General features: G+C 53.7%; 2 protein-coding genes across 3 annotated transcripts in view; both read left to right on the forward strand.

Annotated features, from left to right (window-relative positions):
* The window catches only part of MLPH (melanophilin), a 29,032-nt gene extending 17,821 nt beyond the window's left edge, over nt 1–11,211 (forward strand). Inside the window, exons 10-17 of one of the 2 annotated variants that reach the window (XM_055813018.1) lie at nt 514–705; nt 3,692–3,886; nt 6,121–6,276; nt 6,386–6,478; nt 6,968–7,033; nt 7,196–7,253; nt 8,684–8,781; nt 9,175–11,211. In XM_055813018.1, the coding sequence (XP_055668993.1) occupies nt 514–705; nt 3,692–3,886; nt 6,121–6,276; nt 6,386–6,478; nt 6,968–7,033; nt 7,196–7,253; nt 8,684–8,781; nt 9,175–9,201 (885 nt within the window). In that variant the 3' untranslated portion in view covers nt 9,202–11,211. The remainder of the gene's footprint in view (nt 1–513; nt 706–3,691; nt 3,887–6,120; nt 6,277–6,385; nt 6,479–6,967; nt 7,034–7,195; nt 7,254–8,683; nt 8,782–9,174) is intronic. The other variant, XM_055813017.1, reaches the window with a different exon arrangement.
* Nucleotides 11,212–12,498: 1,287 nt separating this feature from the next.
* On the forward strand, nt 12,499–14,222 carry PRLH (prolactin releasing hormone). The gene is made up of 3 exons (XM_055811470.1): nt 12,499–12,633; nt 13,582–13,768; nt 14,032–14,222. The coding sequence occupies exons 2-3, from the start codon at nt 13,669–13,671 to the stop codon at nt 14,196–14,198; spliced, it is 267 nt and encodes an 88-aa protein (XP_055667445.1). The 5' UTR covers nt 12,499–12,633; nt 13,582–13,668; the 3' UTR covers nt 14,199–14,222.
* Nucleotides 14,223–14,588: the final 366 nt, after the last annotated feature.

Genomic DNA, 14,588 nt, shown 5'->3' on the forward strand with positions numbered 1-14,588 from the left:
CTAGAGGCTCTGAAAGCTACCTCGAGGAGTGGTATTTCATGTGGCTGCTTCCTTTACCCTCGTGGACCATGTCTGTGTGTCGTTGTGATCTCTGTGCTCGGAGCCACCAGCCAGGCTGTGGTTCCTAATGAAAACGCAGTATATTTTGGCCCCAAATCCCCCGTGCACATCTTTTTAAGAGGGGGGAAAGGCAATTTTCCAAAGGAAAATCAAGCATGTTCTTGGGGAAGCAGAAAATGGGAATGGAGGTTCATTAGATGAAGGGTTTGCACTCCTCAGCATGGAGTTAGAGTGTAGCTCGCTGGGTTCTGCTGCACCCCTGGGCAGTCTGACCACCCCTCGGAAAAATGGGTGCAGCGAGGGGGGCTTGAAGTCCCCTTTGCAAAGTCCATCTGTGGTCACACTCATTGAGCTCCTCTGCTGGCCAGTCTTGGTGAGTGTGTCTGGACCTGGGCATGCCCTGTTGTCCATCACAGGAGACACTTACACAGCTCCCTTCTTCTGCTCCTTCAGTCTCCAGCTGCAGACTCCCAACTTGATCCTGATGCCGAGGAGGAGGAGCTGAAGAGGAAGCTGGAGGAGTTAGCGAGGAACATCAGTGACAAAGAAGTCTCTTCTGAAGAAGAAGAGCGTGAAGAAAAGAAGAGAGCAAAGAAACCAGAGATTAGTTCCTCCAGTGATGACGTGGCCAGAGATGCTCAAAAGGTAATCTGTGTCCCCCCACCCATACCATGCTAGGCTCCATCTGTGGTTCCTTCTGCTCTCAGTGGTTTATGGCTTACACCATAGTGCAACTCTTCTTCTGTCCCACACCTCCCCCTTGATGCCTTCCAGGGCTGTGGTGTGTCTGACTTAGCTGCCTGCTTTAACACAGTGTCAAAGGATAGGGAAGTCCCAGAGTGTTGGATCTGGACTTTTTTCCTTGTAGGCTCTCCCAGTCTCATCCAAGAGTCAAAAGTAAAGTCTCTTATCTTAAAGGTCTTTTCCAACCTAAATGATCCTATGAGTGGAGGTCTTACAGGCTACTGCCTGTTATGGGGAGGCACACAACCTCCACATCTATTTAGAAGACTTGTCTCAGGATCTGAATGTCACTGTGGAGAAGAGAGTACTGGGGTTAGAGAACGGTTCGGTGATGATTGAATACTGGCAGCCTTTGTCAGGCACCTGCTACAGCCTGAAATGTGTCTTCCAGACCTGTCAGTGCTCCTGAGTCACAAAATCCCTGGTCCCACTTCCACTCTGCTTGGTCAGCATCTCCTGTACTTACAGCACTGTGTTGGCTCCTGTCCCCTACTCAGGTGTGGCTGATCTGTGGGGACATGGGTCAGGGAGAGGAGGAGGGATCACAGCATCTATACAGCCCTCTTCCCAATCACCCCAGAGAGTCCCTCACCCCCATGGCCCAGTGCAGCTCTGATTTATCCCCCTGCCTGCTGGGTGCATTTCAGAGATGTCCTCTCTCCCACTGTATCCCCCCAGCAGGGCTGGAGAGGCGTTCGTTGGGGTGCAGCCTTGCAGGGGAGAACTGCTTCCCTGGCAGGAGAGCAAGGGCAGAGGTAGGCACCGGACCCCTTCCCCCTCACCTCACCCGGCAGGCACTAGGGCTGGGTGACAGCGCTGGGGACGAGCAGCCGATGACAGCCCAAGTGACTCAGAAAGAAAAGGAGATCTTGTGTGTCTCCAGTTGCACAGAGCCTCCTGAGACGGTCCATTAGCGCGAAATGGAGAGGTCAGCATTCCTTGTTGGGTGTCGAATGGCTTGTTCATCCCTTCCCTTCTGCCATGGCCATGGATGGGGTACGTGTGTGTTTTGCTCAGACTCATCCACCACTGGTGAGCACGAGGAAGCGAGCAGGGCCCGTGCTGTACCCCTCCTTTCCTGCAAAGCTCCTTTCATCCGAGGTTGCAGAGTGTCTCATGGTGCCACGAGGCCTCTCCTTAACGTGGTTTTGTTTCTCAGCCTCGCAAGGCAAAACCCGGCTGCTGCTGGGCTTGGACAGTGCAGCTGCGCGTGCACATGGTGCATTTAGCAAGTCTGTGTCAGGTATCAGTCTCTGCATGGTTCTATGTAAAATCTCAGGATTAGAGCAAGCAACTATTCCTAGGACAGCTTCCCTCATGGTTTTTGGAACCATTTGCTGCCCTCTTACTGCCACTAGATCAGCAGTACACTGCATCCTTACCAAAAGCCTCCTTTTCTGCCTCCTTTTTCCTGAAAGCTGGTTTTAGATCATTGCTGCAGCCAGACTTTACTACTACTCATGGGTTGAACAATGTGCATCTTCTGAGTAACCATTTCCAGTTACTTGCCACACAGAGGTGGTAACTCACCAAGCCAAGGGGAGTTAATTCCTGTGTGAGCTGCTGATCTGTGGCAGACAGAGGATCAAACCCTGACCTATGCTGAGGAATAAGGAGATGTCGGTAGGATATCAGTGTAAGCTTCTTGATTCTCATAAAATGAAGCCTGGATTCACCAGATATGCTACTTTCTTTGACCAAAACCCAGCTATGAAGCAGGGAGGACACAGGCACAGTTGTCTCTCAGTGGGGTCCTGCAGGCAGGTGACACTCTTAGCAAAGAGAGACCCAGCTGCGTTGCAACAGCACAAGCGGAACCAAATGTGAGAAGTGAAACAAAATTCAGCTTTTTGCTTCACGGTAATACTCAAATTAATTTGGGCAGTATTGAGTTAGAAATGCCCTTATATACCAGATCCAGGCTTGGGTTTTGCATGATTCTGAGTTCAGTTTTATGTGAGTCCCCTCTCCGATCAGGAGGAAGTCTTCTAACTGGGGACACTGTGATGAAAGCACATAGTCCTAATGGAAAATGTGGAAAAAATCTGCTGTACCATGAAGGTACCATAAAATGATTAAAATGTCAGCTGGACTGAGTTAGCTGGTTCTCTGCAGGACGGCTTGCCTGGAAATACGTGCAGTCGTAAACACGACTGTTTGTTGCCAGTGCATATATCACCCCCCATCTCCTTGGTTTCTAGGGAATTATCAGTTGAGAGAGAGATGATGATTTCTTCAGTCTATTTTTACATGTGGTTAGTGCCTTATCAAGCGAAAGGCAGCAATTAGGAGTATTATTGCCATCAGTGCTCCTTGGCATGGGAAGAGAGGACTTTAGTCCCAAGTTCTGGCAGTGTGGCAATACAATAATTTTATGGGTTTGTTTTGTGGTTGTTTTTTTTTCTTTTGCCACAAACTTAAGGAGTTATTTGCATCTGTGCTGGGGCCTGCTGAAGTGTAAAGCAATATGCTGCAATTAGATCTTAACTGCAATTAGATCTTAACTGCTGAGTAACTGGGTGGCCTTCAGGTGGCCAGGTGCTGCTGCTGTCAGACAGCTCCGGTTGGCACCACTTCCAGCGAGTGACACATCCCTGGATAACCTCCTTTACAAGCCTTTTGAGATGACTTCTTTTGTCACAGCCATCCTCCAGAAAGCACGGGCTGATATCAAAGCTCTGCTTTAGCCACGCATCTGTCTCTGGTGGAGAGCCCTTCAGGAACAGCGTAAGCCCTTTAATTATCGCTGCTTCATCTTTCTACAGCTCCTGAAGGTCCGATGCCCGTCTCACCCCCGACTTGCGCTGTTTTGTACACCACGTTAAAATAATGTCCTTATTTTTTTCCCCCTCCCACCCTCCGCTTTGGCTGTGACGGGCGTTTGCAGAGGTCATCGGCTCAGGCTTTGAGCGAAATCACGGCCAAAGTGCTGAGAGCCATAAATGCCACGGAGAAAGCGGTATGTGAGTCGTTGCACGGAGAAACCCAGTGCAATGATAGCTGTGCCCTCCTCGCGGGGCAGCTTCCCAGCCTGGGAGACAGCAGAGAGGTGGCCGAAGTGTACCGTGAGCTTGAAGAAAACGTAAGGTTCATGAAAGCTTTCATCAAGCAGGGAGGGCACCGGGGCGGGTTGGGAATACGGGAGAAACTGCCCCAAAATTCTTGTTAGTGGGTAGGTCAGCATTACAAGGATGGGCACCACAGAGGGATTAGAGTCCAGTCTTGTCTGATGGTGGCCAGGGCTGTCTTACAAGGGAGGTGGCAAAACAGCAGGTGGCAATGCCCTGCCTGGTGTTTTTCTTTGCCTCGGTTCCTGGTTCCCCCAGGTGAGGGCCAGGGAGAGAGGACAAGTGCAGTCCCCAGCTTGCTGTAGCATTGTCTTGCTGGACTTCAGCAGTCCTGTGCTTCAGCTGCAGCAAAAGCTTTTGTCCCGCTTCTCTTTGGTTCCTGCCCAGCACTGCTTTTCATCAAGGCTTTCATGACTGAGGATAGCATGACCTATCTGTTCACTAAGGCTGACTTCTGCCTGGGGCTGATGGGCTCATGCAGGTGATAAGTTTACACCTAGACCATAATCCCCTGCTAGGTTTGCATGACACTGTAAAGCACAATAAACAATTTTTTTAGCTACTGCAAACCCGAATGAATCGATTCCCCATGGGAAATGAATTGAATCCACAGTGTCATTTACCAAGCACGGAAGAAACAGTTCAAAGATGGGACGAACAGTCACATCTCCATCTGTATGGTCAGGTTTCACTGTCACAAACACACTGCACTGGGGAGCAGGGTTTTATAATGCACTCTGTGCCTCATCTCTCGTTGGAGAAAGCTTATACATAAAAGCAGGGAGCTGCTGGGAGAAGTGCGTGCTCAGAAACTGCACCACCCAGCTGGTTGCTGGCCAAATGCAGTGTCCTAGGGGACAAGGGGTGCCTGCATGAAGGTTTTGATGTTCCCCCTCTCTCAGGAGAGGGGATAGGGCTGGGAAGGATGTGAACTTTGGGTTTAGTGCTGCTGCCGTCAGCAGCAGGGCAGGGGCAAGGTGATGGTAGGCGATGAGGTGCATGCTCATCCTGCGCTTCCCTCGGGGGCCCGGCTGAGTCACGGCTGGCTCCCCGCTCTGCTCTCCCAGGCATGCCACCCGCCTCCGAGGGTGCCAGGAGACTCTGATGGCCCAACACAAATTGTGTCCCTGTGACTCATAGTTTGAGCAGCTTCAGGGATAGCACCCACAAACAATTGCAATTTGTTATGTCTTCAGGGTTTGCACTGGGGTGAGTGGGACCTGTGGGATGTGGGGCATGTTGCTGTGATTTGGGTGGACGCTCTGTACTTTGGTGCGTGCAGGGGCTCATGCCAGGCAGTTTTGCACAATACCCAGCCAGGAAAAGTAGAGAGGTTTAGAGGAGCAGGAACTATATTAGCAGTGCCAAGATTTTGGGACCAGTCAGCAAAACAGTGGCCACAACCCTTCTGATCATCTTGTGTGATTGTACACCAACATATCAGTGTTTCCTAAATTGCCCTGCTTGGACTTGCATCCTTGTAGTAGCCCAGGAGAAGGCAAGTGATGGTAAAACCAGTGGTTTTATTGGGATAGGTCCCTCTACCCTTCTTACCTAGACAGCAAAGGCAGCATGCTGCTTCCAGTAGCCACTGTGCGCCCCAGGCTTCCTATAGCCGCTGTGCACCCCCAGTCAGCACCCCCATGTTCACTCCACTGCTGCACTGGGCTCCATTTGCACGCATGTTTGTTGGGGCTCTTTGCCAGGACTGTTCCTGGGCATTCAGAGCAGTTCCTGGGCAAAGCTGCCTTCTGCACGGGTTGGGTTGTTTAACTGCCCAGAGCCAAACTCCCAAATCCTGACCCTACTCCCAGGAAACCCAGCAGCACAGACATCCTTAAAACAGACTGAGTGGATCTGAAAAGTCAGTCTGTCTCCTTCCCAGCTCACTGCCACCACAGGACGTGGCAGCCTGCACTTGTTTGCCGGTACCTGCTTCTCCTCTGAGCAGACAGTGTAATGATGCTGATGCTTCTTGAGCAGATGACTGACTTTTGGTCCTTCCTGTGTTCTCACTGAGCTTTTTACCACTTCAGCTGGTTGGTAATTGCTCTCAAAAAGCCTGGAGAAGGGAGGAAATGAGATGAAAAGCCCTGCCAGAGCTGACTGGTACTGTCTGTGCTGCAAGGCAAGAAGGTAGTCGTAAAATAGGGGCAGGAGCTGTCACGTCTGGGGCTGCAGCCACATCAGGAGAGGAGGACTCCAGGGAGGTTAATTCTGCAGTGTGTTTTTTTTTCTTGTATTTCAGGTGTACCTGACTGCTGGGAAGACCTACCGGCTTGAGAAGACCCTGAAGGAACTTGAGGAAGGGGCTCAGCACAGCGGCACTACCGACTCAGAGCTGTCGGAGCTGGAGGACAAGGTGGCTTCAGCAGCCGTGCAGGTGCAGCAGGCAGAGAGCGAGGTGAGGGCTCGGTTCTGAGAGCTGCTTTGCCCAGCCAGTGACGACAAACAAAGCCAGTGATGGACCCTCTGGCCACCATCTGTATGGGTTTTTTTTTCCTTCTCTAAAGATATCGGATATCGAATCTCGAATTGCGGCTCTGTCCGCTGCAGGGCTGACAGTGAAGTCAATGGAAAAGGCGAAGAAGAAGTCCATCGGGCAGGTGAGAATGGAGGACGGTGGGTATGAGAGGTGCCAGCCCCGAGATGTGTGTGCTCCCCTGGGTTGTTGCTGCTGCCCCTGGGTGCTGTGAAGGGCTGCCTGGCTTGCTGAGCTGTGCCCAGCTCCCTCCCTGCTGCCTGGTACTCTGCCCCAAGGCTCTGAGAGTGGATGTCTCACTGAGGACGGGGGACAATGCTGATCCCTTACAGGATTTTGTATCTGGGGACCAGTGCTCTTCCCAGGGCTGCAGGTAGGGCATGCAGGGCTGCTGCGTCCTCCACAGCCTGGACTCAACTCTTGCATTTCCATCCTGATTTTTATAATCACAATTCCTCAGGCAGAGTTACTGCCGTGGCAGTGCGCTGCCTCTTTTGCTCACCTTAGGATCAGTCCAGGCTAAACAAGAGCTGAAAATGCAAAGAAAGGCAGACCGAGTTGTCTGCCTCTTCTGCACCCCCAAGAGAAACCTCTGTCCTTCCTCTGCCTACAGGCTGCCTGCCTCCACTCTCCCGACCCCACCAGCAGCAGTCCTGGGGAGTCTTCGGATGACATTAAAGTGAGTATGTGTTTAATCTGTGCCAGCTAGTGCATATGGTATGGCACTAAGCCTGGAGACAATCAAAGTCTCCAGGCATCTGCTTTCAAAGAGGTGGCCTTGGAGGGGACCTCTGTCCTCCCACCCCCGTCCCCGCAGCAGGCTGCTCCTCTTCTCTTGCAGGGGATGCCCGGACTGCAGGGGTTCAGGAGGAAGTTCAACAGTCCCCTCGAAATCACCAGTAAGGACCGCAGCTCTGCCCGTGGGAGGTGGGGACGCGTGGGTGGATGGGCTCGCTTTGGGGATGCTTGGTCCTCTCTCTCTGCATCCAGCTGTTTATCTGCACTGGGGGTTCCCTCGCCTGTGCTCGTGGCCTCCTGTTAGAACAGCCACAGGGGAAACCTGTGGTGGCTGACTTAGAAAGGAGGAGACAACTGGCAGGATCAGGGACAGTGACAGGGCAGAGGTCAGGCTGAGCTGGCTCACTCCTCCAAGAACCAGGACTTTCTCTTTAGCCTGGACTCCTGCCGCCTCCGAGTCCAGGGAGACACCTGCCTTACTGCATTTGTGGCATCCCGTTGGTTGTTAGACCTCAAAGCCTCGTCCAAACCCATCATCTCTTCTGACAGCAATTTCTTCCTTGCTTGGCCACCTTGGGAAGGTATCCTCCACCCTGTTGCCCACCTGCCTCAGTCACTGATCTCTGGTGGGGGGCAAGAGGCCCTCCACCGCCCAGCTATGCAGCTATGACAAACAGCAACTTGGGAGTGCTTTAAAGCAGATGATGACCTGAAACTTGGCACAGCACCTTGTGTGGTAGGGGGGCAAACGCTGGAAATATTTCACCCTGACCGATATAAGCAAGCCATTAGGAAATGACTTTTCTATTTCTCTCTTATCTCACCTCGTAAGCTTACAGGCAGAAAGAATGGCTCTCCTTCCAGATAATGGAAGATGAAGGGAGGGAACAGGAGAAAGATCATTTAATGCAGAGAAGGAATTGCATTTCCCCCACGCCTGCAGATAATTAACAGTGCCGTTTCCCAAGCTGAGGCTGGTAGGTAGAAAGGTCTCTTCTCCTCATGCTGAGGAGGAGTCATCTGCTCTCCTTCCTGCAAAGGGCAGCCAGATAAAGGCAGCCTGGGGAACATGTCAGCCCCACGAGCAGATAGAGGGATGTGCAGTCAGCACAGATGTCACCAGGCAAGCCTAATCCGCTATGCCTGGCCTGGGCGATGGGGCGACTCAGTCTCCTGACCACCCTCCCTGCAGGGTAGACTTACAAAGTTGGGCCTGCAAAGGTGCAGCTGGCAGAAGCTGGTGGCAGAGGAGAGGAGATGACTTAGTAGGTCAAGACAGTGTTGTAGGCTTGGGTGGTGAGAGCTCCTCGGCTTTTGCTGTACCGTGGAAGTTTCTAGAGCAGAGATCTCGACTGTTGACCGCTGGCAGGCTGACACAACTCTCACAGCACTCTGGAAACCCGAGTAGCAACAGCTTTTTCCTCCCTGTTGTCAAAGGGGTTCCCACCACCCTCCTGGAGAGGGAAGTGCAGGGATGCGTCCAAAACCCATAGCCGGCAGGGGATAGTAAAACCCAAGTGACTTGGTGGGTAACTGAAACCTCCAGTGAGGTGGATGAGGGATGAGGCTCACCTCCCTTCTTTCACTACAGGTCTCGATGATTCCTTTGACCGCAACTCTGTTTACCGTGGCTCCCTGACACAGAGAAACCCCAATGGGAAAAACAGGAGAGTGGAGAGGCTTTTTGCGGTATGAACACGGCCACTCAGGAGGGTTGCTGGCCTGGGCTCCCCACGGGACCTGCCTCCCTGGGCTTGCACAGAGGAACCTGTCCCTGCCTGTGCTCTCCTCGAGTCAGTGGAGCCCTCAGCTGTAGGCATTGGTCTCTCCATGCTGGCCATTGAGGGCAGGCATGCCTGGGCATCACCCGCTGAGGTCTGGGATGTCATAAGCGCCAGGGTGGGGGGACCAAACAAGACGTACATCTTTGAATTCCTGCTGCCCGCATGGTCCATGGGATGGGGCAAGTCCTCCTGCCATGCAATGGCAGCTGGAGGGGACAAGGAGAGCGCACTGGCCTCCTCACCTGGGGTGATGCGGGCCCAGCGGTGACCTGAGGTTTCTCCCTCTGGTGCCTTACAGAAGCCTGTGATGACCCACCTGTCCTGAGGAGAGGGGGGACTCTCCTGCCACTGCATTTCACTGACCAAGACAAGACCTCAGCACAAAGCTTCACCGCCTTCCCCCCAACACTTGCTCTTCCTTCTCCCATGCCGCCTCTCCCTGAGACGCCGGACAGGAGGGAAGCCGGAGGCCATGGGCAGAAGGTCTTGCCAAGAGCTGCCAAGGAGAAGAGTGAGGCACTGGCATGCCAACAGCTGGCCAGGGGCTCTCATGGGAGAATGCATGCATGAGACCTTGGCCTTGGGCAGCTCTTTGGTACCAGATCAGCTAAGGGGACCAGAGAGGTGCAGAGCAGGAGTGACCTCCTCAGAGGGACCTAGATGTCAGCATGACTTCTCAGTATGGGGACTGGGGGTGGTGACATGGTCATCACTTGGTAAAAGCTGTCAATGCCTGTCCCTGCTTTCTCCCAAGCTGGTGCTGAGCAGGGATAGGAGCTGACAGTGGGTGAAGGATGCCCTTAGGGTACCCCAGGTAGAGCAGGAACCCGGGCATCCCAGGCTGGGAATCACATCCCAGTGCTGGTCCAACTCGCTGCGATGTCCCTTGGAGCATCACCTCCCTTCCCTGAGCAGCAAAGCAGGGTGAAAGCAGTGCCAGCTCCCTCCCAGCAAGCACTTGGCCAACAGATCTCTGCACAAAGTCATGCTAACACCTGCTGAGGCTTCTTGCCACCATGCATGAAGCAGCTGTGACCATCTGAGGACGTGAGTGAGGCAAGGCTTGCAGGAAGCAGTGGTAAGAAAGGTGGAAGAAAGGCTGGAGGCTTGCTGGGGATTGGTTGTTCCCAGCTCTCAAAGGTATCCTCTCTCCATGTCAGGCTATATCAGCAAGTTTAGAAGGACTCCAGCAAGCAGAGCATAGGTGCTTCTCTGGAGGCTTTCCCTGACTCTACAGAGGGGTCAGCCTGTGCCAAGAGGTGCTTTGTGGACAAGCATGTCCCCTGTCCCTGATGATGGGATTGTAGAACCCCTCTGGTCCTTGGAGAGGGGCTGTGATGGCCTTTGGGGGCTGCGGTGGCCCTGGGCTCCTGCCAGGTGACAGCAGCATTGGTAACACCCTCCCCCAGACACCCCAAATGTTTTCCCTCCAAAATTTATTTCTTCACATCCACTAACCCTGGTGGATCAGTTCCCAGGACATCAGGATAGGGAGAGGATTGTTTTCTCTTACAGGTCACCCTGGAGGAGATTCATGTTAAAAAATTTTGCTCAGTACCTGCTTGTCCCTGTCCTTTATAGCCCCCACCTTCCTCCTTCCGCAGTGGGTGACGTGGGGAGGATCGCTTGCAGCCGGAGCAGGGATGTCAGGCTGATACTGGCAGTTTCCCATCGATGACCACTTAGGCTGGACCATTCTTGTGCATCTGAACTAAAACCACTTTAATTATGAGCGATAGTATGCGTTCTCATGCAAGTAACACGTATGTTTAGCTTTGGTAGTAGTAGAGACTGCTAACTGCCTAGAAATTGGTCCTGCCGTCATCTCACAGCCTTGTAAGTCCTAAGTCTGGGCTTCCCAGCTGGAAAAAAAAACAAAACACTTTCTTCTTTTAAAATGAAATCCTTCTGGCCTGAAGTTCAAAAGGGTAAGTGCAAACCATTGGTGGTGTAGAAACTCGCCCAGACACCATGGCATTGCTGGGTGCATCTCTTGCCACTCAGCTGGCCTCAAGGCTAGGATGGCAGCTCCTCGGCTGGCAGAAAGGAGCTCCACCAAGATCTGGGCAATGCTATGGGTTTGCACCCACCCCTCTGGTACAAGGCTTCAGCCTTCACCCCAACCACATCTCAGCCATAACTCAAGTCCTTCCATGCAACCGCTCAGATGCTTGATTCTGCAAGGGAGTCCTTGCAGCGAGCCTCAGCAGTGCAAACTAAGGCATCGTCCAAGCTGTAGTCAGCCACATTGTTATTTGCTGGTTTTCTGCCCCATCTGCCTGTGTAGAGATTATATATATGTACACTAAATCATGCAATAAAGCCAATTTTAAGTCCAGATCCTAGAACCCGTTTTGCAGTGTCTGTTTTTCCAGCTCACTTGAGCAAAGGCTCCTTTCTCTTCCCATCCTCTCCTTTAACCAGCTGGTGCACCCCTTACTTTAAAAGTAGGCAGGCAAAAGTAGACAGGAGCTGGATCGGTGGCGTCGAAGCAGAGCAGGGGGAGGTGGTGATGAACAGGACCGCAATATGACTTGCCAGATGCTGGTCACAGAGCTGGAGGTGTGATGAGCGTGGGTCAGTGGTACCCAGTGGGGAGGCCAGGTGGGCAAAGGGGATGCACAGTGTGGGAGTAAGTAGGGGCTGATCCTGAAATGCGCTGCTCTGACTTGCATGGAACACAAGCCCAAAACAGCAAGGGGTTGCTTTAAATCTGCATTAAATAATAGCAACAACCCTGGGGTGGAGAAAGCTCTGCTGAGCTCAGGGTCCAGCTTTCCTTGGCTAATGTGGGGTTTTTTTCTCCTCTCTTCACCCCTTTCCCTGCCTTTGATGCCCCTCTGCAGCAGCCACCCTGGGTCCCACCCCACTTCCTTGACTGTCCCTCAACACACTGTGCTCAGGCATCAGAGCTGACCATGGCATGAGATGGAGATTTGTCCCAGGGCAATGCCAGGCCCCCTGCCCACACCCCACCAGTGCTGCTGTCTTTGCCATCCTGCCAACAGAGATGTCCCTGTTTCAGGGTGTCTCAAGTCCCAGTCACTCCAGTTTAGCCTGGGGGTGCACCTGTGCTTGCATACCTACTGGCCCTGAGCTGGCTCCTCCAGCATCACATCCAGCAGGACAAACATCATCAGGAATCTTTCCCTGGGTGCGGTTTAACCCATTTAAAACGGGAGATATGAAGCCCTCCTGCAGTGGGGACAAGCCCATTCCTACCAGCCCACATGCCCCAGCAAGTTGCCTTCCCCTCTTCTCTGTATGGTTTCTTTAAAGCAGCAGGGTTTTTTTGGCAAGGGGGTGTTGAAGGAGAAAGGGTGGTGGCATCCAGCATAACTCTCGCAGTGGAGCAGGTTTGTGGCAGCAGGACCCCAGCATTTAGGGCAGCATCACCCACCAACCCCCACAGTGGGCGGTGGGTGAGGAGCTCCCCACGGGCAGGGTGATGGAGCAGAAAATTCCCCCTTGTCTGAAATAACACTGGGTCAAGGACAGGGACTAACATATTCCCAAGCTATCCGCCTCAGCTAGCATAAAACGCTGGTCTCTTCTGAGTCACAAAAAACCCTGTGCTGATTTGATGAGAGGGGACAGCGGGGAGGGGAGATGCCCTGGCTTGGTCCCTGCTGGGGCTCGCCTCTGACATCAGCATGAAACTGGCCATAAAAACGGCACCCAGAGGGGACTCTGGCTCAGACGGTGGCCGCTTGGCTCAGCGGGACGGCAGCTGGGCACCTCGCCTCACCACGCCACGGTAAGTGCAACCCTGGCAGAGGGGAAATGCTGCTTTTCTCTCCCTCTCATGATGCTTTTGTTGCTGGATAATTTCCTGAGCGCTGCTTTGCCTCTGTGTCTGTGTCCTTGTGTCTGTCCAGCCGGCTGGGAGGTTTCCAAAAGGGGACTATAAAAAGTCGGTGGCCGCAGCAAACCTGAGCTGTCAGGAGCCCAGTCCAGCTCCTGCCTGGCAATGCTGCAAACTTCTCCTTTGCAAAAGTCCCTGGAAATAAAGCTGCTGCTGGGTCCCCACCGCATCTTGCTTAACCAGCTCTCCTGCTTCTCCCCCTTGCCCTGCTCCCTCATTGCATGTGGCTGCAGAAATCAAGCCCATTGCTCAGCCCACCCTGCAATGTCCCACTCATCTCCTCGGTGCCCTAAAGCATGTTACAGGGTGCTGCCGGGTTATCATTATCAGCAGCTGGGTCCAGGGGTGGGTGCCAGGGCTGCAGAGGTGGCCACAGTCCATCCATCACCCAGCATCTGGCAACAAAACCCATTTGTGCCGCTGCAGCCTTTGCTTGGTGCTGCCAGCCCTGCATTTTGGTGGTGGCCCCTCTCCCCATCTCCTGGACTGTGGGATCTCATGGGCACACTGGGGGTCCTAGAGAGAAAGAAGAACGCCAGGCCTGGCCTAAGGTGCTAGGCTAGGACAAACACCTGTTTTAATGAACATGAGGTTTGTACAACTCGTGTTTGCAGGGGATATTTACCCCAGAGGTGTCAGCCCCATCAAAACGCCCAGGTTTTGATCAAGCTGCCCCAAGTCTGGGGATGCTGTGACGGTGACAGTAGCCCTGCGGCAGCAGTGATACAGTCACCCCGTCCCCTCCATGGCAGCCTTTCCCTCCCAGTGGGGGACTCACCCTGCCAGAGTTTAAACCAAGCAGAGTGTCTCTGCAATAGCCAAACCTTTCTGCTCTCACAGCCACATCGGAGGCCACCGTTTTTGCGGCACCAGTGGGAAGCACCGGGAGGCTTTGGGATCAAGCCACGCAGCCAGAGAGTGCTGGGGATGAAGCTGGGGGCCGCCTGCCTCCTGTGCCTACTGCTCACCTGCCTGACCCTGCCTGTCACCCACGGCCGCATCCACGAGCGCTCCATGGAGAACAGGAGTAAGGGACTCTTCCCACCATCCCCCTGCCTCCAGACCCCTCTGCATCCCCAGATTCAGCTGCACTAGTGGGGGGTGAGGGGGGCCGCTATGCAGAAGCAAAGCTTGCTTTGAAACAGCCTTTGCAATAGCTTTTATCCCCCTCAAGCCCCTTTTCTGCTCCCTTGGTGTGTCCTCACCCCAGTCCATGGGTGCAATGCCCTGTTCCCCCCTCCATGTCCTCCCCCATCACCCCCTGATGGTTCCTCTGCTTTTGCCTTGCAGACCCGGACATTGATCCATCCTGGTACACAGGACGCGGGATCAGGCCCGTGGGGCGGTTTGGGCGGCGGCAAGCCCTGGGTGAGGGCACCCATCCTCGGGGGGCTGGCCGGCAGCAAGTCTGCGCCCCCCCCCCAGCACCCCCTGGAGGAGCGGAGCCCCTGAGCTGAAGCCAACAATAAAAGCCCTTCTCCCTCTCATCCCTATGTTCCAGCCTCTCTGCTCTGAAACACAGCGGGGGGGGGGTGGGGGGGTGCGTGTGCAGGTGGGCATGAGTTGGGGATGTGACCCCAAAAATTGCTGATGCTCACCGTGGCTTTGCAGTCTGCCCTGGCAGTGCATGCAGTGTGGCAGCACTTCCCTCTGCGCAACACAGTATGCTTATAAGCCCACAACCCCAAAAACACCCTAAAAATAAGCCCCAGAGGGTTCCCCTTCCCAGGTGCATCCCATGGGATCCCCGCATCATGCTGGCACCCATGAGTGCCCCCGACACCTTCATTTCAGCAGCAGCGGGGTCACAAAAAGCCAACCCATTTCCATGGCTTGGGTCAAAAATT

Source organism: Falco peregrinus, chromosome 8 (assembly GCF_023634155.1).
Source record: "Falco peregrinus isolate bFalPer1 chromosome 8, bFalPer1.pri, whole genome shotgun sequence".
NCBI lineage: Eukaryota > Metazoa > Chordata > Aves > Falconiformes > Falconidae > Falco > Falco peregrinus.

Bases quoted from the DNA above. Each gene is read 5' to 3' on its own strand.
- PRLH (XM_055811470.1), top strand. From the start codon at position 13,669: ATGAAGCTGGGGGCCGCCTGCCTCCTGTGCCTACTGCTCACCTGCCTG. The intron at 13,769-14,031 runs GTAAGGGACTCT...TTTGCCTTGCAG, and splicing joins GCGCTCCATGGAGAACAGGA to ACCCGGACATTGATCCATCC.